Genomic DNA, 24,730 nt, shown 5'->3' with positions numbered 1-24,730 from the left:
TGTACTCATAAAAGTAATGCAATTATTGTGCTCAAGAACCAGCTGAACTTTAATATAAAGAATAAATTAAAAATAGTAATTAAAAAAGTATATTGTGTGTGTGTATGGGGGGGGTATGGTGTATGTGTGTGTGGGGCGGGGGTTGGGGGTGGGGGGGTGATGAAATGGTGTGTGAGTGGGTGTGTGTGTTGGGGGGGGGGTGTAATGGTGTGTGAGTGTGTGTGTGGAGGGGGGTATGCTGTGTGTTTGGGGGGGGGGGATGATGAAATGGTGTGTGTGTATGGGGGGGGGGGGGTGATATGGTGTGTGTGTTTGGGGGGGGGGGGATGATGAAATGGTGTGTGTGTTTGGGGGGGGGGGTGTAATGGTGTGTGATAAATGAAAGATAGCATGAGGGAATGGAAATAAAAAAGAAATTCTTGTCTCAACAGAGTCCAATCGAGACACGATGGAATGAGAGGGGGCACTGTGAACATTATGTTAGAGGGACCCACATGAGTATAGATCATCTGAAGAGGTTCCACCCTAACCATTACACTAAAAATGTGGCTGAACCCACTCAAGAAATGTGGGGTATGGGCACAGTCCCACATTACCCTCGACCTGTAGAGTTCCACGTGTCCAGGATAGCTCACGTGACCACTGAACCAGGTCTGGATGGCATTCTGGACAGTGGTGAGTTTAGGGGAGGGGAGAGGAGTGGCTTCCTGTGGTGGGGGCTTGTGATTGGTCCAGAGGAGATCTCTGCAGCGGAGCAGAGGTACCTGGAGAAACTCTTCCCTGATCAGAGTCCAGAAGAGAGAGAGAGACAGGAGCCTTTCCTGGACAAATTCACCACCTCTCCTCCGCTCAAAGATAAGTCTCGCTATGGAAACTTCCGGTTCACTTTCTCACTGGCTGATGTTCTGCAGACGTACAGCACACAGTTCTGTGGAGGACAGGAGCCCGTCCTTAGGGTTCATGAGACTATAATCTACAAGCAGGAGGTCATGTACACCGTGCTGATTCATAGCCCTGATGTTCATGATTATGATGATTACCCCGAGCTGGGGGATAATGATGAGGGGGTGTGTGCTTACAGGGATGGTGAGATCATCTGGCGTGCTCAAGCCATCTCTGAAACACACTGGTACAGGCTGATTGAGAACAGAGTGGAGAAACAAGTTAATGTAGTTAAAGTAGGAGATCGCCAGATGGAATTCTATGTGTGGGACCATGTGACTCTTGCTTTTTATATGCCCGAGGGAAATCATCTGAGATTTTCACTGGAGAACCTCAAAGAGGCTCTCACTACATGTGATAATGGAGATATAGAACTGAATCCCCTAATTGGGAAAGAGTCTGCAGACAAGATACTGTCAGAGAAGCTATAATCTAAGCTTTTGCTAAGATTTTGTTTTGATCTATACATGCAGGGATCACCAAGGCTATCAATCACTCTTTATTATCTGTCCTTGCTTAGCCTCATGGTTATTACACAGTAAATGATTTACATGCTTAAAGCTGCAATATGCGCTCTTACAATATAAACGTATAAATGTCATGGGAAATATGGGAATTTAGAAATCTGTAGGTAATACAAACATGACCGCAAAGCTCTGCGGAGGGTGGTCAGGTCAGCACAGCGCATTAGAAGGACTGAGCTACTGTACCAACTATCCAGACAGGACATCTACAGCCAGCACCGCAGGAGGAGCGCAGATCAGATCCACCCCAACCACACACTGCTCACCCTCTTGCCGTCACTATGGGAGCATTCAGACCCGTAGCAGCAGATTCAGAGACAGCTTCTATCCACAAGCCATCAGGGTACTGAACTCATGAACTTCAAAAAGCTCCTGAAGACCCAGCTCTTTAGAGAATATCTCCTCTCATAGCACCACTTACAACAAGTCTTGCTGATCCTAGCACTTACCAGCCGTCTTGAACTGACACTCTACTGTTTAAAAACAGCACTCACTGATGCACTTATTCTTACTAATAAAGTATCTATCTATCTACTGTACTCTACCGTTTTTAAATTGTCCTAAAATTGTTAGGAGAATTGCTTTAAAACTTAACTGTTACCATGTTGTTAGTCGCTTTGGTTAAAAATGCGTCAGCCAAATGTAATGTAATGTCATGACACTTTGTATTTGATTAGTTAAGAGTCCTTGTTATTATCACTATTAAACTTATTCTGTACATTTGTGCTGGGTCTTATAGTTTCAGAATGTATCAGCATCCTTGATGTTGCATCTTGAGATCAAATACATACCAATAAACATGAAACTTGAAAGATGTGTATCTGAGTAACCTGTCCCTTTGAAGTGCATGATTATAGTAAATGTCACTCACAATTACGTATTGACTGGACTCAACCCAGAAACAGGGGACACTCTATAGAGCTGCACTCTGTCACAATCTGGCTCAAGACCATGGCAAATATGGAGACAACTCGAGGGGTTAGCGTAAATAAGACAATAATTTATTTACAAAAAAGATATTTACAAAAAAGAAAGTAACAACACAAAAGCAGAAGACGCCTCAGCCATCACTTGGGCCTGCTGCAGTCAAGCCACCCAGACAGCTCTCACTGGCGAAGTGAGCAGGGAAGAGGGAAGACACTCCCACAGGCTAGCCTATAAAGGTACACCCGGGCCCAGTTGTAACAATCAGGAAGCCTGTAAGACACAAGACAAGAGAGGGACACCTAGTGCCCCGGTGGATCCCTGCAGTAAAGCAGGGCAATGGCCATGGCACAGGCACCCATGGTAGAGGGGCCGTGACAACTCTGTGATGCCCTTCCCTGCAGTAGGCTCTGGAGCAGAGATAATTATGAAGTCATGTGCTGGCCTATCAAGCTCCAGCAATATGAAACTCCACCCAATGTGCTATCATACCTGTCTGTCCTCCTGAAGTAATAACCCATAAAGTCATCAACTCTTTATCTGAATACAACAGCATTTCATTGGATCTATTCACTCATTAGTTATCAAGTAATGATAGCTTGATATTGAGTGCTGATACTAAGCATGTTTGGCTTGATAGCTTGATAGACAAATGCCTGTGGAGTGTTGTAACGTACAAGTAACTTTTTGGTTGTGAAAGAGCAAGCAGAGCAGCGGGTACTTCACCAGACACTTGTGGTTAGGATCTAATGGCAAGCCCGTTTCAATCAGGTGCTTTATGGAATAGGAGCGTCATTTGGGCTATCGTCTGGATAATTAATAAAGCAGTTTAATTTATTGTGTGAATAGGCTTTGTCCCCTCTGATGGGGTATTTAGTATCTAATCATTGATGGAGACCCTGCAGAATGTGATGTGTGTTTGAGACAGAGAGAGGAAGAGAGGGAAGAACATGGATATTTAAATCAGAACACTGCTAACTAAATCAGAACACTGCTAACTCAGAACACTGCTATCTCAGAACACTGCTAACTCAGAACACTCAAGGGTCATGAATATTGTTCTCGTTAATATGAATGACTACGTTCACACATAAACTATAACGATAACGACATGAAGAACGATATAGTTGGGTATCACTTTCAGAGCGATTCTGAGAATGATAAAAAGCTAAAAGCCAATCAGAACCCATCAAATTTTAGCCGTCACATTCATTAACACAAGGAGAGACTTTGTTTATTGTTGTTCAGTGTCGACGCTTTTATCGTTATGGTTATCCCTAAAATTAGAACACTGCTAACACTGCTAACTCAGAACACTGCTATCTCAGAACACTGTTAACTCAGAACACTGCTAACTCAGAACACTGCTAAAAATAGCTCTGGGTCATTCCGTGTCAAATCACCCAGTGGCTGGCAGGTCACCCTCCCAAAAAATCTGAAAAAAATCACAGGTGTTTGTAGACCAAACCTATGCATAAATCTTAAATAGTATATCTGTATCACTAATGGTTCCAAAACTACAGCCCTTTGAAGTTTCAAGTCATTTTAAGCATTGTGGTGAACAATCCTTTTTGTTCAACCTCCAACATTATTGGCTCTTTTGGTATTTCACACACATTAGTGAAACTATGTGAATAGAAGTACATTTTCCTGTTGAATTAAAAAATCCAATCGGATCAGACGTATCTTGTATACTTTCCCCTCTGCAAAGCTCTGAAAATGGCTATAAATTCATAATGTACAACTCCTCTCATTCAGGTCTTGCTTTAAAGCAGAGATTTCACAGAAGTCATCTATTTTTCAACTTGCCAAAATGCTGGTGGTAGATTATGACAGTGTAACATCCACATTCGGGTAAGTGTGTACTGCTCTCATGTTGTTTCTGACATTGCCTGTGACTGTGGCAACAGATGAGCGATCTTTTTCCAAACTCAAACTTATTAAGGAGCAGCATGGGGCAGGAGAGGCTCAGTGGGTTAGCTATCCTGTCCATTGAAAATACGAGAGCAAGAGCATTAAATATTGGGAACATCGTTAACGATTCAATGAAAGGCTCGTAAGATGGCCTAATTCACGCATATTGGGGATTGTATGCATATGAATGATTTTATTTGGTTTCTGCACGGTTAAATAAGTTAGGCTACATTAAGTTTTGTTTCTGTGCAGTGCGAGTTTTTAAGCAAGCAATGCTTGCAGTTTCAGCAGAGGGTTGAAGAAGCGCATTGAGTGTTCCCATAATTCCATGCGAGTTGATGTTAATGCAGTAATATTAGATTACCATGGCCTGCAGGCTGTTAATAAAATAATTTTTAATGTTTTCACATGTAATGCATCCTATGTAGTTGTGTGTTTTTATTTGCCTCAGGCCCTTTGTATAAACAATTGAAGTCACCCTTAATATGTATTGCATGTATCAGAGCTAATTCATCCTGGGCTAAATTATGCCGACATGGGCCCGTTCAGTGCTCTCGCACCTGGGCCTACCATTGGATTACCATGGTGATTTGATATGAGATGATTGCACTCGTAACTTCGTCATATGCACTGAGCGATGCACTCTCTGATGCAGGAGACCGGGGTTCAATTCCTGCTCACTGCAACAATTTTGAAGGTGTATTTCTCATAGCTAAATCAAGCTAGATTGAGAGATATAGTATAGAGAGATAGAAGGTTGGGCTTGTGGAACTATAGGCTACATGGTCCTCGCTTTAGATTGGGGGGCTGCAAAATGTACTACAAATAGGTAAGAAAGGTCTTATAAGCGTATTAGTTATCCACCTTTTTGTCTTATACACCATTAACAAGCATTAACAAGCTGCTTGTTAACACTTACAACTGTTAACAAATATGCTTGTAAGTAACCTAAAAGGCTGCTTATTAACACTTACAAGCTGCATGTTAACAGTTAGTTAATGTTATTAAAGGATAACAACAGTTAACTAACTGTTAGTAATGAATTGTTAACTGCTTATTATGCACTGTTAATACCTAATAAGCACATGTTATTCTAAAGCGTTACCAACATTTTCCTTATTGTTAAATATCATGATGGGAGAGTATTATTAAAAATGTTACAAGTATGCAAATTCATATGTTTACGGGAAATTAGGTTTTACTGGGTTGTTTTGTTGTAAAGACATGCAAGGCATTCTGGGCCATGTAATAGACAAACAGTGGTCGGCAGCGTTAACTTGATTTCCATACGTATTAATATGAATAGGTGTTTCTGTAAACCTAGGGACAATAAACAGCCATCTCTGTTACAAAAACGACCAGGTAATCGCTCACTGAAGAGGAAACTATGATAAAAACATTGTTTTCCTCAAAGCATGGATTTGACAACAGTAGGAAGCCGGACATGTCACGTTAATGTTAAATACATACGCTAGGTGGCAACGTTGTATTACATTTCACATACATACGGTGACATCATTAAAATTATGTGAGCTTCACAAGGAAGGAAGGTGCAAATATTATGTAATTTATCATGGGAAATTATTGGAAATGTTATTTCTTGTTTTTTCTATTTGCAAACCACACACATCCATTCGTAATCACAAGTAGGCCTACACATTTAATACTGAAAGACTCTCATTGGGTGAGGGTGCAGCCTACAGTAGTCCAGTTTCAGAGTGACGAGTTCGTGGCCAAACAAGTGCCCAAAATATCGGTTTCCATGTGTAGAACTGTGCTGGATGGTGTGCGTCCTTTATGAAAGTAAGTGTTTTATAGAGTTACAGACATGAGTCATGTTGTAGTGGTCAACATAAATGTGCCCCTTCTGTTATTAGAATGCTAAGCGGAGAAGCATGCTAAGCAGAGATTAAGTATCATTAATTTCTTGTGTGGCTAGCTATAGGGAGGAGATGTATGTTGCTAATTGGGATGTTTAGCGTAATGTCATGGTCATTTAATATGAGATGCTTGCACTCGTAACTTCGTCACTTGCAACTTTAGGACTGCTATTTTTTTTACTAACAGTAATTCACGAAGCACGTTAGCCCTAAAAGTAGCACCTAAGTCTGTGACAGCTTAAAAGAAGTGGCGAGGACTCCTAACGCGATGTTTTGAAATGCGTCTACTATTGTCTACAGGAGCTTCCAATCGCGAAGGAACTTGCATTGTAGGCATAACTAAGGGATGCAATAACACCACCAACAACCAAAACTAGCCTACTCATTGTCAACATGTACATTAAATGTAACGTTTCATGTGAATCAAATTAAAATGTTTTCTTTGCAAACGTAGCTATGGTGACAGATTCATTTAATAATGCTGCTGTGTGAATCACGGTAAGCACGAATGAAGTGGCCACTTCTTAATGGGACTCACTGTATGGAAGTAGGCTAAATAAAATAGAGATTTTTCAAATAAGGTTAGGATATGCCCGCTTGACAACGGCAGAGATAACTGGCCTTTGGCCATAGCAACCATGCATTTAGAACGACTGGCCTTCATAGCAACCAAGGATCTTAGCTGTGATTCATGTAGCTACAGTATGCATACAATGTGATGCAAAGTATAGAAAGGTGATGAAATATACAGAGACAGGTCAAGAAATATAGTGCAATATAGACAGTAGTATACAGTTGATTTACAGAAGGTGGTTTAGAGTAATATAAATTAAATATAAGTATGTGCAGTGTATTAGCATATTATCTCATACAATAAGTAGAATAATGTATGTAGTAGTAACATTATAATAGTAGAAATAATAATATAGATATATGCAGTGTATAAGTAAGTATAAGTATATATACTTTTTTGATCCCGTGAGGGAAATTTGGTCTCTGCATTTAACCCAATCGTGAATTAGTGAAACACAAACAGCACACAGTGAACACACAGTGAGGTGAAGCACACACTAATCCCGGCGCAGTGAGCTGCCTGCTACAGTGGTGGCGCTCGGGGAGCAGTGAGGGGTTAGGTGCCTTGCTCAAGGGCACTTCAGCCGCGGCCCACTGGTCGGGGCTCGAACCGGCAACCCTCCGGTTACAAGTCCAGAGTGCTAACCAGTGGGCCACGGCTGCCCCCTATTCTGTATTAGCAGAATATAATAAAACAGAATAAATATGGATATTCAATATGACAAATATATAACAGATATGTACATAACATACAGCTATGTGCAGTGTGGAAACAGTGTCATTGTAGTGCAGAAACAACATTATAAGAGTAGTAAGAATAAGTTTATGTGCAGGATGAATAGTATAAAGATCAGTAGAATAACTGTATAAATGTAATTACAGTAGGCCTATGTACATTTGTAAATAAATAGATAACTATGGGTGAGAGGGATAAATTAATTTTATTTAATCGTAAAAGTAAATTGCATTCAATTAAATTGCAATTAAAAATCTTTCCAGTAGGCTTTAATGTCACGCAAAAAGTACAACCAAAGCTGAGCTTGATCAACTACAACGTCTAAAGAACCAGAACTTGAGTGTAGTTTTTTGCTGGGTCCCAGGCCATGTTGGTCTGAGGGGAAATGAGAAAGCGGACAGTGCTGCTAAGCAAGCCCTCAATGAAGAAGTCACAGAATGTCAAATCCCTGCCCCAGACCTTAAACCTATACTGAACTCTTACATCTCAGATAAGTGGCAATCTGAATGGGATTAATGTACCAACAACAAGCAAGGAATGTGATCCACTGGGTTGTTATGGGCCACACAAAATACGGTGTTGCTAAAATTACTCCTATTGTGGCTATTAGAGACATGCGTTCATGAGTATCCAGCTACATTCAATGAGTTAAGTAAAATACATTCACACACAAAAAAAAACCCATCACTAATGTTGTGGACATTCCTTTATTCTGAGATACATCAATAGGCTCTCAAAACAATCCCAAACAGACATAAGGTCTTTATAGAGCAAATCCATATAGATTATTTGTCAAATAAACCAGTAAAACAGAATTAGGGGATGGAATATATAACATTCACACTCAAAGCTCATATTTCTAAAATAAATCAGTGAAAAAGTATCCTGACAAACAAGCAGCATTTTAATGCCTTAGTCATATTTCATAATTTCAAATTTTTCTCTAGGTTACCTGATAGCCCAGTTTGAGAGGTCCAAGACGCGTGACATTATTTATTTTTGCAGCCAATCACTGCTGTTGTTTTATTTTATTGATTTGATTTTAGTCATAGAAGCTAAATTCGAAGGCAGGCCACAGGTAAAAACCAACGAACCGCATTCACCCCGCAAGGCAATAGTTGAATAGAGTTTTGAGGTATTGCCACTGCTCCAACACTGAAAGGCACTGTTAGAATGCTTGGATCAAGCCAGGTTCAGCATAGCGTATGTCACTGTCTGCTCACGTTGGTGACCGGACCAGGGCAAGCACACTTTCGCAGTTCCCGCCGGAAATGCAGTCTAGTTCTAGCTGTTGGTCATTTCCCACGGCCATGGAAAGAAAATCAAATCGTACCAATCTACAAAAACAGAGATAAACTAGATCCAAACAACTACAGAGGCATTGCTGTAAGCAGCAACATAGGAAAGCTTTTCTGTAGCATCATAAATAACAGAATGGTAGAATTCTTACAGGAAAATAGGGTTCTAAGTAACTCCCAGATCGGGTTCATGCCAAAACACAGAACAACTGACCACATATATACATTACAGACATTAATTGAAAAATATGTACAGAACACCAACAGAGGAAAACTTTTTGGATGCTTTGTAGACTTCAAGAAGGCCTTCGATTCAGTCTGGCATGATGGACTCTTACTTAAACTGATAGAAAATGGGATAGGGGGAAGAATCTATGACCTTATAAAAGATATATACAAAAACAACAGATATTGTGTCAAAATCGATGATAAAAGAACATCATACTTTAAACAAGCCAAAGGTGTTCGGCAAGGTTGTAGTCTTAGTCCTATACTCTTCAATCTATACATCAATGATCTAACATCAGACATAGCAAAATCCAAACTATCAGGAGTCACAATTGGGGGTAGAGACATTAAATGTCTCCTGTTTGCAGATGACCTCCTACTTCTGTCCCCAACTGAGGAGGGGTTAAAAGAGAGTCTGTCAATCCTGGAAAATTACTCTGAAATTTGGAACCTCCCCATAAATAAAGAAAAAACGAAAATAATGATATTTCAAAAAAAGACACGTTCAACAGACAATAAATATAATTTCACCCTTGGTGAAAGCAGACTTTCCCAAGTGACAAGCTATAACTATTTGGGCCTAAATATTTCCTCCACGGGCAATTTTAATCTGGCTATTAAAGACCTGGTTGACAAAGCACGGAGAACATATTATTGCATAAGAAAATCACTATACCAATACAACACCCCTATCAAATTGTGGCAAAAGATTTTTGATTCGGTTATCAAGCCCATTATCTTATATGGCAGTGAAATTTGGGGCATAAAACATCAAGATAATTATGAGCTATAGGACAAAAGCCCAACAGAAACACTACACCTGGAATTCTGTAAGAACATCTTGGGGGTACACAGGAATGCAACAAATATTGCATGCAGAGCAGAACTTGGAAGATATCCACTATTAGTTGATATTCAAAAAAGAGCATGCACATTTTATCACCATGTACTGTCCTCAAAACCAGAGGAATATAATCACAGTGCCCTTCTACAGAGGAGAACCCACCCAGAGAGAGATCCTTTTGATTATCTTATTTCAAAACACAATTTGAATTGGAATACACCTGACATGTCTCAGGCAAAGTTAAAACATATCGAAAAATTAACAAAAGAAGAATATTACAAATATTGGCTAAACAATATTGAACAATCCAACAAATTGAAATGTTTCCAAAAAATCAAAACCAATTATGAATTTGCATCTTATCTAAAAGAAATTACCGAGTAACATCCTATAGATTAAGTGAACACTCTCACACAAACCTGGCTTCCTAGGGAGGAAAGGTTGTGTCTGCAGTGCAGTGAGGGAGTAGTAGAAGATGAAAAACACTTCCTCACTGAATGCAGTAAATTCAACACAGTCAGGAACCAATATTTCCTTCAATTCAGCCAAATTATACCTCAGTTTGAACTATTAGAAAATGAAGACAAGCTCCCATACTTGTTGGGAGAGCATACAAGTTGTGTAAAACTCGCTGCGCAGTACCTGTTAACATGTCATAAATCGAGGAAGTGAGTGACCCATAATATTATTGTGACATGCTTTGCTTTATATCAATAACCAATACCCATGATAGCACATTGATAAATATACAGTATATAGTAATACTGTATCATTATACATTTAATTTATTATTCTCTCTTTTTAATTATTATAGTGGATGGAATCCACTATCTTGAAATCTCCTGGCTTCTTCTTATTATTATTAGAGTGCATGAAAATGCACTCTACTGTTCTTCCTAGGCTTCTTCTTCTTCTTCTTCTTCTTATTACAGTGCATGAAAATGCACTGTACTGTTCTTCCTAGGCTTCTTCTTATTAGAGTGCATGAAAATGCACTCTATTGTTATCCGATTTATTATAGTGCATGAAAATGCACTATATTGTTCTTCCAAGTCTTCTTATTACAGTGCATGAAAATGCACTGTACTGTTCTTCCTAGGCTTCTTCTTCTTCTTCTTCTTCTTCTTCTTCTTCTTATTATAGTGCATGAAAATGCACTATACTGTTCTTCCAAGTCTTCTTATTCTTACGATTATTAGAGTGCATGAAAATGCACTCTACTGTTATCCGAATTCTTCTTATTATAGTGCATGAAAATGCACTATATTGTTCTTCCAAGTCTTCTTATTAGAGTGCATGAAAATGCACTCTACTGTTCTTCCTAGGCTTCTTCTTCTTCTTCTTCTTCTTCTTCTTATTAGAGTGCATGAAAATGCACTCTACTGTTCTTCCTAGGCTTCTTCTTCTTCTTCTTCTTCTTCTTCTTCTTATTACAGTGCATGAAAATGCACTGTACTGTTCTTCCTAGGCTTCTTCTTCTTCTTCTTCTTCTTCTTCTTATTAGAGTGCATGAAAATGCACTCTACTGTTCTTCCTAGGCTTCTTCTTCTTCTTCTTCTTCTTCTTCTTATTACAGTGCATGAAAATGCACTGTACTGTTATTCCAAGGCATTTTATTATTACAGTGCATGAAAATGCACTGTACTGTTATTCCAAGGCATTTTATTATTACAGTGCATGAAAATGCACTGTACTGTTATTCCAAGGCATTTTATTATTACAGTGCATGAAAATGCACTGTACTGTTATTCCAAGGCATTTTATTACAGTGCATGAAAATGCACTGTACTGTTATTCCAAGGCATTTTATTATTATTACAGTGCATGAAAATGCACTGTACTGTTCTTCCTAGGCTTCTTATTACAGTGCATGAAAATGCACTGTACTGTTATTCCAAGGCATTTTATTATTATTATTACAGTGCATGAAAATGCACTGTACTGTTATTCCAAGGCATTTTATTATTACAGTGCATGAAAATGCACTGTACTGTTATTCCAAGGCATTTTATTATTATTCTTCTTCTAACGCACTTAATGCAGCTTCAACCGTTTAACGTAGAAACTTCATTCAAACTATGTTACGTAGGTCTTACTTAGGACATGGGTGCTATGTATTTTTCATCTTTGTAACTTTTATACTTTTTAAACTATTAATTAAAAACTAATCAAAATTTCCCCATAGACTTAACATGGGCTGATGACATCACAATAGAGCCGTTAAGCAATTAGAATCCTATGGCAGGTGTTCGGGCCACCTGCATCAACTGCCAGTCTCAGGCTTTAAAGCATACAAACTGGCCCTATTAAGACTACACATCCTGTTCAACTGCTTCCTCTGCCAAAAACTGTTTCAAAATAAAAGTCCTCACTACAATATTTCACTGTTAAACAATTTAACCCTTTAAACTACTGAACTTTTTAACTGTTCAGCCATTGTAACTGTTACTTGTCATCAACTATGACTCCTACCCACTGTAGCTAGTTAGCTAAGTTAGCTAAGTAACATGGTTAGCATAGTTAGCATGCTAGCATGTTAGCATGCTAGTTAGCATGCTAGTTAGCATTTTTAGCAAAACTGCTAAAAATGATTAGCTAAGTTAGCTAAGTCACATGGTTAGCATAGTTAGCATGCTAACATGTTAGCATGCTAGTTAGCATTTTTTACAAAACTGGTAAAAATGATTAGCTAAGTTAGCTAAGTCACATGGTTAGCATAGTTAGCATGCTAACATGTTAGCATGCTAGTTAGCATGTTTTCCAAAACTGCTAGAAATGATTAGCTAAGTTAGCTAAGTCACATGGTTAGCATAGTTAGCATGCTAACATTTTAGCATGCTAGTTAGCATTTTTTGCAAAACTGCTAAAAATAATTAGCTAAGTTAGCTAAGTCACATGGTTAGCATAGTTAGCATGTTAGCATGCTAATTAGCATAACTTAAAAATGTTTAGTGAAGTTAGCTAAGTCACATGGTTAATATAATTAGCATGTTAGCATGCTAATTAACATAGTTATCATAACTAATAACAATGATTAGCTAGGTTAGCTAAGTTATATGGTTAGCATAGTTAACATTTTAACATTGTTAGCATGCTAGTTAGCATGGTTACTTGGTTAACATTATTATCTTTGTTAACATAGTTAGCATAACTACTAGCAAACATTGGAGCCATTCCAACTGTTAGTTATCGTCAACTATCTGCCTAAATAATTTAACCATTTCAATTATCAACCTATTTAACTGTTCAGTCATTCTAACTATATTAAACCTTATCTACCAAGCAAATAATTTAACCATATGAACGCATCATATTTTTGCATTTTCATGCACTGTATTTCCTTCAGGAAATGCTTTTCTAGTTATTATTATTATTCTTCTTCTAACGCACTTAATGCAGCTTCAACCGTTTAACGTAGAAACTTCATTCAAACTATGTTACGTAGGTCTTACTTAGGACATGTGAGCTTTGTATTTTTCAACTTTGTAACTTTTATACTTTTTAAACTATTAATTAAAAACTAATCAAAATTTCCCCATTGACTTAACATTATGATTATGACATCACAATACGGCCGTTAAGCAATTAGAATCCTATGGCAGGTGTTCGGGCCACCTGTTTCAACTGCCAGTCTCAGGCTTTAAGCATACAAACTGGCCCTATTAAGACTACACATCCTGTTCAACTGCTTCCTCTGCCAAAAACTGTTTCAAAATAAAAGTCCTCACTACAATATTTCACTGTTAAACAATTTAACCCTTTAAACTACTGAACTTTTTAACTGTTCAGCCATTGTAACTGTTACTTGTCATCAACTATGACTCCTACCCACTGTAGCTAGTTAGCATGGTTAGCATAGTTAGCATGTTAGCATGCTAGCATGTTAGCATGCTAGTTAGCATTTTTTGCAAAACTGCTAAAAATGATTAGCTAAGTTAGCTAAGTCACATGGTTAGCATAGTTAGCATGCTAACATGTTAGCATGCTAGTTAGCATTTTTTACAAAACTGCTAAAAATGATTAGCTAAGTTAGCTAAGTCACATGGTTAGCATAGTTAGCATGTTAGCATGTTAGCATGCTAGTTAGCATTTTTTGCAAAATTGCTAAAAATGATTAGCTAGGTTAGCTAAGTCACATGGTTAGCATAGTTAGCATGCTAACATGTTAGCATGCTAGTTAGCATTTTTTACAAAACTGCTAAAAATGATTAGCTAAGTTAGCTAAGTCACATGGTTAGCATAGTTAGCATGCTAGCATGTTAGCATGCTAGTTAGCATTTTTTACAAAACTGCTAAAAATGATTAGCTAAGTCACATGGTTAGCATAGTTAGCATGTTAGCATTTTAATTAGCATAGTTATCATAACTAATAAAAATGATTAGCTAGGTTAGCTAAGTCATATGGTTAGCATAGTTAACATTTTAACATTGTTAGCATGCTAGTTAGCATAGTAACTTGGTTAACATTATTATCTTTATTAACATAGTTAGCATAACTACTAGCAAACATTGGAGCCATTCCAACTGTTAGTTATCGTCAACTATCTGCCTAAATAATTTAACCATTTCAATTATCAACCTATTTAACTGTTCAATCATTCCAACTATATTAAACCTTATCTACCAAGCAAATCATTTAACCATATAAACTATCCACCTATTTAACTGTTCAGTCACTCCAACTATATTAAACCTCATCTACCTAGCAACCAATAGATTGTTTTTACTCTGTATGATATTTTACATCATATTTTTTGCATTTTCATGCACTGTATTTCCTTCAGGAAATGCTTTTCTAGTTACAGTGCATGAAAATGCACTGTACTGTTATTCCAAGGCATTTTATTATTATTATTATTATTCTTCTTCTAACGCACTTAATGCAGCTTCAACCGTTTAACGTAGAAACTTCATTCAAACTATGTTACGTAGGTCTTACTTAGGACATGTGAGCTTTGTATTTTTCAACTTTGTAACTTTTATACTTTTTAAACTATTAATTAAAAACTAATCAAAATTTCCCCATTGACTTAACATTATGATTATGACATCACAATACGGCCGTTAAGCAATTAGAATCCTATGGCAGGTGTTCGGGCCACCTGTTTCAACTGCCAGTCTCAGGCTTTAAGCATACAAACTGGCCCTATTAAGACTACACATCCTGTTCAACTGCTTCCTCTGCCAAAAACTGTTTCAAAATAAAAGTCCTCACTACAATATTTCACTGTTAAACAATTTAACCCTTTAAACTACTGAACTTTTTAACTGTTCAGCCATTGTAACTGTTACTTGTCATCAACTATGACTCCTACCCACTGTAGCTAGTTAGCATGGTTAGCATAGTTAGCATGTTAGCATGCTAGCATGTTAGCATGCTAGTTAGCATTTTTTGCAAAACTGCTAAAAATGATTAGCTAAGTTAGCTAAGTCACATGGTTAGCATAGTTAGCATGCTAGCATGTTAGCATGCTAGTTAGCATTTTTTACAAAATTGCTAAAAATGATTAGCTAAGTTAGCTAAGTCACATGGTTAGCATAGTTAGCATGCTAGCATGTTAACATGCTAGTTAGCATTTTTTACAAAACTGCTAAAAATGATTAGCTAAGTAAGCTAAGTCACATGGTTAGCATAGTTAGCATGCTAGCATGTTAGCATGCTAGTTAGCATTTTTTTCAAAACTGCTAAAAATGATTAGATAAGTTAGCTAAGTCACATGGTTAGCATAGTTAACATGCTAGCATGTTAGCATGCTAGTTAGCATTTTTTGCAAAACTGTTAAAAATGATTAGCTAAGTTAGCTAAGTCACATAGTTAGCATGCTAGCATGTTAGCATGCTAGTTAGCATTTTTTGCAAAACTACTAAAAATGATTAGCTAGGTAAGCTAAGTCTCATGGTTAACATTGTTAGCATTTTAACATTATTAGCATGCTATTTTTGCATTTTCATGCACTGTATTTCCTTCAGGAAATGCTTTTCTAGTTATTATTATTCTTCTTCTAACGCACTTAATGCAGCTTCAACCGTTTAACGTAGAAACTTCATTCAAACTATGTTACGTAGGTCTTACTTAGGACATGTGAGCTTTGTATTTTTCAACTTTGTAACTTTTATACTTTTTAAACTATTAATTAAAAACTAATCAAAATTTCCCCATTGACTTAACATTATGATTATGATATCACAATACGGCCGTTAAGCAATTAGAATCCTATGGCAGGTGTTCGGGCCACCTGTTTCAACTGCCAGTCTCAGGCTTTAAGCATACAAACTGGCCCTATTAAGACTACACATCCTGTTCAACTGCTTCCTCTGCCAAAAACTGTTTCAAAATAAAAGTCCTCACTACAATATTTCACTGTTAAACAATTTAACCCTTTAAACTACTGAACTTTTTAACTGTTCAGCCATTGTAACTGTTACTTGTCATCAACTATGACTCCTACCCACTGTAGCTAGTTAGCATGGTTAGCATAGTTAGCATGTTAGCATGCTAGCATGTTAGCATGCTAGTTAGCATTTTTTGCAAAACTGCTAAAAATGATTAGCTAAGTAAGCTAAGTCACATGGTTAGCATAGTTAGCATGCTAGCATGTTAGCATGCTAGTTAGCATTTTTTACAAAACTGCTAAAAATGATTAGCTAAGTAAGCTAAGTCACATGGTTAGCATAGTTAGCATGCTAGCATGTTAGCATGCTAGTTAGCATTTTTTGCAAAACTGCTAAAAATGATTAGCTAAGTAAGCTAAGTCACATGGTTAGCATAGTTAGCATGCTAGCATGTTAGCATGCTAGTTAGCATTTTTTGCAAAACTGCTAAAAATGATTAGCTAAGTAAGCTAAGTCACATGGTTAGCATAGTTAACATGCTAGCATGTTAGCATGCTAGTTAGCATTTTTTGCAAAACTGTTAAAAATGATTAGCTAAGTTAGCTAAGTCACATGGTTAGCATAGTTAGCATGCTAGCATGTTAGCATGCTAGTTAGCATTTTTTGCAAAACTACTAAAAATGATTAGCTAGGTAAGCTAAGTCTCATGGTTAACATTGTTAGCATTTTAACATTATTAGCATGCTATTTTTGCATTTTCATGCACTGTATTTCCTTCAGGAAATGCTTTTCTAGTTACAGTGCATGAAAATGCACTGTACTGTTCTTCCTAGGCATTTTATTCTTATTATACTTCTTCTTCTAACGCGTTTAATGCAGCTTCAACCGTTTAACGTAGAAACTTCATTCAAACTTTGTTACGTAGGTCTTACTTGTGTCATAGGGGCTATGTATTTTTCAACTTTGTAACTTTTATACTTTTTAAACTATTAATTATTAACTTTTAAAAAATCCCCATTGACTTAACATTGCCCTTTATGACATCATCGCAATTAGAATCTTGTGGCAGGTGGCCAGGCCAGCTGGCCCAACTGCCATTCTCAGGCTTTAAGCATACAAACTGGCCCTATTAAGACTACACACCCTATTCAACTGCTTCCTCTGCCAAAAACTGTTTCAAAATAAAAGTCCTCACTACAATATTTCACTGTTAAACAATTTAACCCTTTAAACTGCTGAACTTTTTAACTGTTCAGCCATTGTAACTGTTACTTGTCATCAACTATGACTCCTACCCACTGTAGCTAGTTAGCTAAGTTAGCTAAGTAACTTGGTTAGCATAGTTAGCATGCTAGCATGTTAGCATGCTAGTTAGCATGCTAGTTAGCATTTTTTGCAAAACTGTTAAAAATGATTAGCTAAGTTAGCTAAGTCACATGGTTAGCATAGTTAGCATGCTAGCATGTTAGCATGCTAGTTAGCATTTTTTGCAAAACTGCTAAAAATGATTAGCTAAGTTAGCTAAGTCACATGGTTAGCATAGTTAGCATGCTAGCATGTTAGCATGCTAGTTAGCATTTTTAGTAAAACTGCAAAAAATGATTAGCTAAGCTAAGTCATATGGTTAGCATAGTTAGCATGCTAGCATGTTAGCATGCTAGTTAGCATTTTTAGTAAAACTGCTAAAAATGATTAGCTAAGTTAGCTAAGTCATGTGGTTAGCATAGTTAGCATGCTAACATGTTAGCATGCTAGTTAGCATTTTTTACAAAACTGCTAAAAATGATCAGCTAAGTTAGCTAAGTCACATGGTTAGCATAGTTAGCATGCTAACATGTTAGCATAACTACTAAAAATGATTAGCGAAGTTAGCTAAGTCATATGGTTAGCATAGTTAACATTTTAACATTGTTAGCATGTTAGTTAGCATAGTAACTTGGTTAACATTATTATCTTTGTTAACATAGATAGCATAACTGCTAGCAAAAATTGGAGCCATTCCAACTGTTAGTTATCGTCAACTATCTGCCTAAATAAGTTAACCATTTCAATTATCAACCTATTTAACTGTTCAGTCATTCCAACTATATTAAACCTTATCTACCAAGCAAATAATTTAACCATATGAACTCATCATATTTTTGCATTTTCATGCACTGTATTTCCTTCAGGAAATGCTTTTCTAGTTACAGTGCATGAAAATGCACTGTACTGTTATTCCAAGGCTTTTTCTTCTTATTCTTCTGATTATTCTTCTTCTTCTAACGCAGTTAATGCAGCTTCAACCGTTTAACGTAGAAACTTCATTCAAACATTGCCGCGTAGGTCTTAATTAGGACATGTGGGCTTTGTATTTTTCATCTTTGTAACTTTTATACTTTTTAAACTATTAATTAAAAACTATCAAAATTTCCCCATTGACTTAACATTAGATTATGACATCACAATACGGCCGTTAAGCAATTAGAATCCTATGGCAGGTGTTCGGGCCACCTGCATCAACTGCCATTCTCAGGCTTTAAGCATACAAACTGGCCCTATTAAGACTACACATCCTGTTCAACTGCTTCCTCTGCCGAAAACTGTTTCAAAATAAAAGTCCTCACTACAATATTTCACTGTTAAACAATTTAACCCTTTAAACTACTGAACTTTTTAACTGTTCAGCCATTGTAACTGTTACTTGTCATCAACTATGACTCTTACCCACTGTAGCTAGTTAGCATGGTTAGCATAGTTAGCATGTTAGCATGCTAACATGCTAGTTACCATTTTTAGCAAAACTGCTAAAAATGATTAGCTAAGTTAGCTAAGTCACATGGTTAGCATAGTTAGCATGCTAACATGTTAGCATGCTAGTTAACATTTTTTACAAAACTGCTAAAAATGATTAGCTAAGTTAGCTAAGTAACATGGTTAGCATAGTTAGCATGCTAACATGTTAGCATGCTAGTTAGCATTTTTTATAAAACTGCTAAAAATGATTAGCAATGTTAGCTAAGTCACATGGTTAACATAATTAGCATGTTAGCATGCTAATTAGCATAGTTATCATAACTAATATAAATTATTAGCTAGGTTAGCTAAGTCATATGGTTAGCATAGTTAACATTTTAATATTGTTAGCATGCTAGTTAGCGTAGTTACTTGGTTAGCATTATTATCTTTAACATAGTTAGCATAACTACTAGCAAACATTGGAGCCATTCCAACTGTTAGTTATCATCAACTATGCCTAAATAATTTAACCATTTCAATTATCAACCTATTTAACTGTTCAGTCATTCCAACTATAGTAAACCTTATCTACCAAGCAAATAATTTAACCATATGAACTCATCATATTTTTGCATTTTCATGCACTGTATTTCCTTCAGGAAATGCTTTTCTAGTATTATTATTCTTCTTCTAACGCTTTTTGTGCGTTTAATACAGCTTCAACCGTTTAACTTAGAAACTTCATTTAAACTGCGTTGCGTAGGTCTTACTTATGTGACTTCAGCTATGTATTTTTCAACTTTGTAACTTTTATACTTTTTAAACTATTAATTAAAAACTACTCAAATTTCCCCATTGACTTAACATTAGATTATGACATCACAATACGGCCGTTAAGCAATTAGAATCCTATGGCAGGTGTTCGGGCCACCTGCATCAACTGCCAGTCTCAGGCTTTAAGCATACAAACTGGCCCTATTAAGACTACATATCCTGTTCAACTGCTTCCTCTGCCAAAAACTGTTTCAAAATAAAAGTCCTCACTACAATATTTCACTGTTAAACAATTTAACCCTTTAAACTACTGAACTTTTTAACTGTTCAGCCATTATAACTGTTACTTGTCATCAACTATGACTCCTACCCACTGTAGCTAGTTAGCTAAGTTAGCTAAGTAACTTGGTTAGCATAGTTAGCATGCTAGCATGTTATCATGCTAGTTAGCATGCTAGTTAGCATTTTTAGCAAAACTGCTAAAAATGATTAGCTAAGTTAGCTAAGTCCCATGGGTAGCATAGTTAGCATGCTAGCATGTTAGCATGCTAGTTAGCATGCTAGTTAGCATTTTTAACAAAACTGTTAAAAATGATTAGCTAAGTTAGCTAAGTCCCATGGTTAGCATAGTTAGCATGCTAGTTAGCATTTTTTGCAAAACTGCTAAAAATGATTAGCTAAGTTAGCTAAGTAACGTGGTTAATATAGTTAGCATGCTAACGTGTTAGCATGCTAGTTAGCATTTTTAGCAAAACTGCTAAAAATGATTAGCTAAGTTAGCTAAGTAACGTGGTTTATATAGTTAGCATGCTAGCGTGTTAGCATGCTAGTTAGCATTTTTAGCAAAACTGCTAAAATGATTAGCTAAGTTAGCTAAGTAACATGGTTAATATAGTTAGCATGCTAACATGCTAGTTAACATTTTTAGCAAAACGGCTAAAAATGATTAGCTAAGTTAGCTAAGTCACGTGGTTAGCATAGTTAGCATGCTAATTAGTATAGTTAGCATAACTGCTAAAAATGATTAGCTAGGTTAGCTAAGTCACATGGTTAACATTGTTAGCATTTTAGCATTGTTAGCATGCTATTTTTGCATCTTCATGCACTGTATTTCCTTCAGGAAATGCTTTTCTAATATGTTATTATTATTCCGCTGACGTCACATGGTTAGCATGTTAGCATTTTTCCAAAACTGCTAGAAAACATGAGCTAAGTTGGTCAGAATAATTAGCTTTGTTAGCATAACTGCTAGTAAACATTAGGGTCATTCAAACTGTTAGTTATCGTCAACTCTCTACCTATATAGAGCCCTTAAACTATTTGTCTATCAACACGCATTAAACTATCTATATATAACTTTTAAACTTTCAACTTTAATTAAACTATCTGTCTATTAAACTATCTGTCTATTAACAACTGTTAAACTATCTACATTCAACTTTTAAACTGTCTACCTATATAGAGCCCTTAAACTATTTGTCTATCAACACGCATTAAACTATTAGTCTGTCAACAACTTTTAAACTATCTATATATAACTTTTAAACTTTCAACATTCATTAAACTATCTGTCTATTAAACTATCTGTCTATTAAACTATCTGTCTATTAACAACTGTTAAACTATCTACATTCAACTTTTAAACTGTCTACGTCTAAACTATCAACTTTTTATTAAGCTATGCTATATCTGTCCTAGCTTAATTTTCATGCACTCGTAATTCCCTGGAATTACATTCTCTAGTTATTCTTCTTCTTCTAACACAGTTAATGCAGCTTCAACCGTTTAACGTAGAAACTTCATTTAAACTATGTTGCGTAGGTCTTACTTAGGACATGTGGGCTATGTATTTTTCAGCTTTGTAACTTTTATACTTTTTAAACTATTAATTAAAAACTACTCAAAATTTCCCCATAGACTTAACATGGGCTGATGACATCACAATGGACTAATTAACTTGATTTGCACCTGGTATCATCTTCCAGCTGCTCATCTAGGCCCCATCAAAGAATCAGTTCAACTGATTGCACCTGTATCAACTGCTTTCTACTGAACTAGACCAACTCTCTCTGTCTCTCCATTGTACAAGGATATAAGACACATTTCCTCCAACTTTCTATCCATTCATCCTCTTCAAACCATTCACTCATCCACCCATTAAACTATCCATCAACATCCATTAAACAATCTGCCTATCAACATCCATTCAACTTTCTGTCTATCAACATCCATTACACTATCTACATTTAACTTTTAAACTATATACTCTGTCTCAGGCTTTAAGCATACAATATGGCTCTATTAAGACTGCCGTTAAGCAATTAGAATCCTATGGCAGGTGTTCGGGCCAGCTGCATCAACTGCCAGTCTCAGGCTTTAAGCATACAAACTGGCCCTATTAAGACTACACATCCTGTCCAACTGCTTCCTCTGCCAAAAACTGTTTCAAAATAAAAGTCCTCACTACAATATTTCACTGTTAAACAATTTAACCCTTTAAACTACTGAACTTTTTAACTGTTCAGCCATTGTAACTGTTACTTGTCATCAACTATGACTCCTACCCACTGTAGCTAGTTAGCTAAGTTAGCTAAGTAACATGGTTAGCATAGTTAGCATGCTAGCATGTTAGCATGTTAGTTAGCATTTTTAGCAAAACTGCTAAAAATGATTAGCTAAGTTAGCTAAGTCACATGGTTAGCATAGTTAGCATGCTAGCATGTTAGCATGCTAGTTAGCATTTTTTACAAAACTGCTAAACATGATTAGCTAAGTTAGCTAAGTCACATGGTTAGCATAGTTAGCATGTTAGCATTGCTAACTACTAAAAATGCATTAGCTAAGTTATCTAAGTTAAGTATTGTCCACCTATTTAACCGTTCAATCATTCCAACTATATTAAACCTTATCTTCCAAGCAAATCATTTAACCATATAAACTATCCACCTATTTAACTGTTCAGTCACTCCAACTATATTAAACCTCATCTACCTAGCAACCAATATAGTTTGTTTTTACTCTGTATGATATTTTACATCATATTTTTTGCATTTTCATGCACTGTATTTCCTTCAGGAAATGCTTTTCTAGTTATTATTATTCTTCTTCTAACGCACTTAATGCAGCTTCAACCGTTTAACGTAGAAACTTCATTCAAACTATGTTACGTAGGTCTTAATTAGGACATGTGAGCTTTGTATTTTTCAACTTTGTAACTTTTATACTTTTTAAACTATTAATTAAAAACTAATCAAAATTTCCCCATTGACTTAACATTATGATTATGACATCACAATACGGCCGTTAAGCAATTAGAATCCTATGGCAGGTGTTCGGGCCACCTGTTTCAACTGCCAGTCTCAGGCTTTAAGCATACAAACTGGCCCTATTAAGACTACACATCCTGTTCAACTGCTTCCTCTGCCAAAAACTGTTTCAAAATAAAAGTCCTCACTACAATATTTCACTGTTAAACAATTTAACCCTTTAAACTACTGAACTTTTTAACTGTTCAGCCATTGTAACTGTTACTTGTCATCAACTATGACTCCTACCCACTGTAGCTAGTTAGCATGGTTAGCATAGTTAGCATGTTAGCATGCTAGCATGTTAGCATGCTAGTTAGCATTTTTTGCAAAACTGCTAAAAATGATTAGCTAAGTTAGCTAAGTCACATGGTTAGCATAGTTAGCATGCTAACATGTTAGCATGCTAGTTAGCATTTTTTACAAAACTGCTAAAAATGATTAGCTAAGTTAGCTAAGTCACATGGTTAGCATAGTTAGCATGTTAGCATGTTAGCATGCTAGTTAGCATTTTTTGCAAAATTGCTAAAAATGATTAGCTAGGTTAGCTAAGTCACATGGTTAGCATAGTTAGCATGCTAACATGTTAGCATGCTAGTTAGCATTTTTTGCAAAATTGCTAAAAATGATTAGCTAGGTTAGCTAAGTCACATGGTTAGCATAGTTAGCATGCTAACATGTTAGCATGCTAGTTAGCATTTTTTACAAAACTGCTAAAAATGATTAGCTAAGTTAGCTAAGTCACATGGTTAGCATAGTTAGCATGTTAGCATGTTAGCATGCTAGTTAGCATTTTTTGCAAAATTGCTAAAAATGATTAGCTAGGTTAGCTAAGTCACATGGTTAGCATAGTTAGCATGCTAACATGTTAGCATGCTAGTTAGCATTTTTTACAAAACTGCTAAAAATGATTAGCTAAGTTAGCTAAGTCACATGGTTAGCATAGTTAGCATGCTAACATGTTAGCATGCTAGTTAGCATTTTTTGCAAAACTGCTAAAAATGATTAGCTAAGTTAGCTAAGTCACATGGTTAGCATAGTTAGCATGCTAGCATGTTAGCATGCTAGTTAGCTTTTTTTACAAAACTGCTAAAAATGATTAGCTAAGTTAGCTAAGTCACATGGTTAGCATAGTTAGCATGCTAGCATAGTTAGCATGCTAACATGTTAGCATGCTAGTTAGCATAGTTAGCAAAACTGCTAAAAATGATTAGCTAGATTAGCTAAGTCACATGGTTAACATAGTTAGCATGTTAGCATTGCTAACTACTAAAAATGCATTAGCTAAGTTAACTAAGTTAAGTATTGTCCACCTATTTAACCGTTCAATCATTCCAACTTTATTAAACCTTATCTTCCAAGCAAATCATTTAACCATATAAACTATCCACCTATTTAACTGTTCAGTCACTCCAACTATATTAAACCTCATCTACCTAGCAACCAATATAGTTTGTTTTTACTCTGTATGATATTTTACATCATATTTTTTGCATTTTCATGCACTGTATTTCCTTCAGGAAATGCTTTTCTAGTTATTACAGTGCATGAAAATGCACTGTACTGTTCTTCCTAGGCTTCTTCTTATTCTTCTTCTTCTTCTAACGCATTTAATGCAGCTTCAACCATTTAACGTAGAAACTTCATTCAAACTTTGTTACGTAGGTCTTACTTGGGATAAGAGTGCTATGTATTTTTCATCTTTGTAACTTTTATACTTTTTAAACTATTAATTAA

The 24,730-nt window shown here is 36.3% G+C and overlaps 1 protein-coding gene across 1 annotated transcript in view; it reads right to left on the bottom strand.

Annotated features, from left to right (window-relative positions):
- LOC143123953 (interferon-induced protein with tetratricopeptide repeats 5-like) overlaps nt 1-24,730 on the bottom strand; it is a 205,025-nt gene that overhangs the window by 83,748 nt on the left and 96,547 nt on the right. The window contains exon 3 of the mRNA XM_076285213.1: nt 6,321-6,349. Coding sequence (XP_076141328.1) covers nt 6,321-6,349 — 29 coding nt within the window. The remainder of the gene's footprint in view (nt 1-6,320; nt 6,350-24,730) is intronic.

Source organism: Alosa pseudoharengus, unplaced genomic scaffold, assembly GCF_046254945.1.
Source record: "Alosa pseudoharengus isolate Yale_2024_CS ecotype anadromous, Long Island Sound unplaced genomic scaffold, YU_APseudo_1.1 YU_APseudo_1.1_scf_15, whole genome shotgun sequence".
NCBI classification, from domain to species: domain Eukaryota; kingdom Metazoa; phylum Chordata; class Actinopteri; order Clupeiformes; family Clupeidae; genus Alosa; species Alosa pseudoharengus.
Note: the sequence above shows the minus strand (reverse complement) of the source record. Positions and strands in the feature narration are given on the sequence as shown.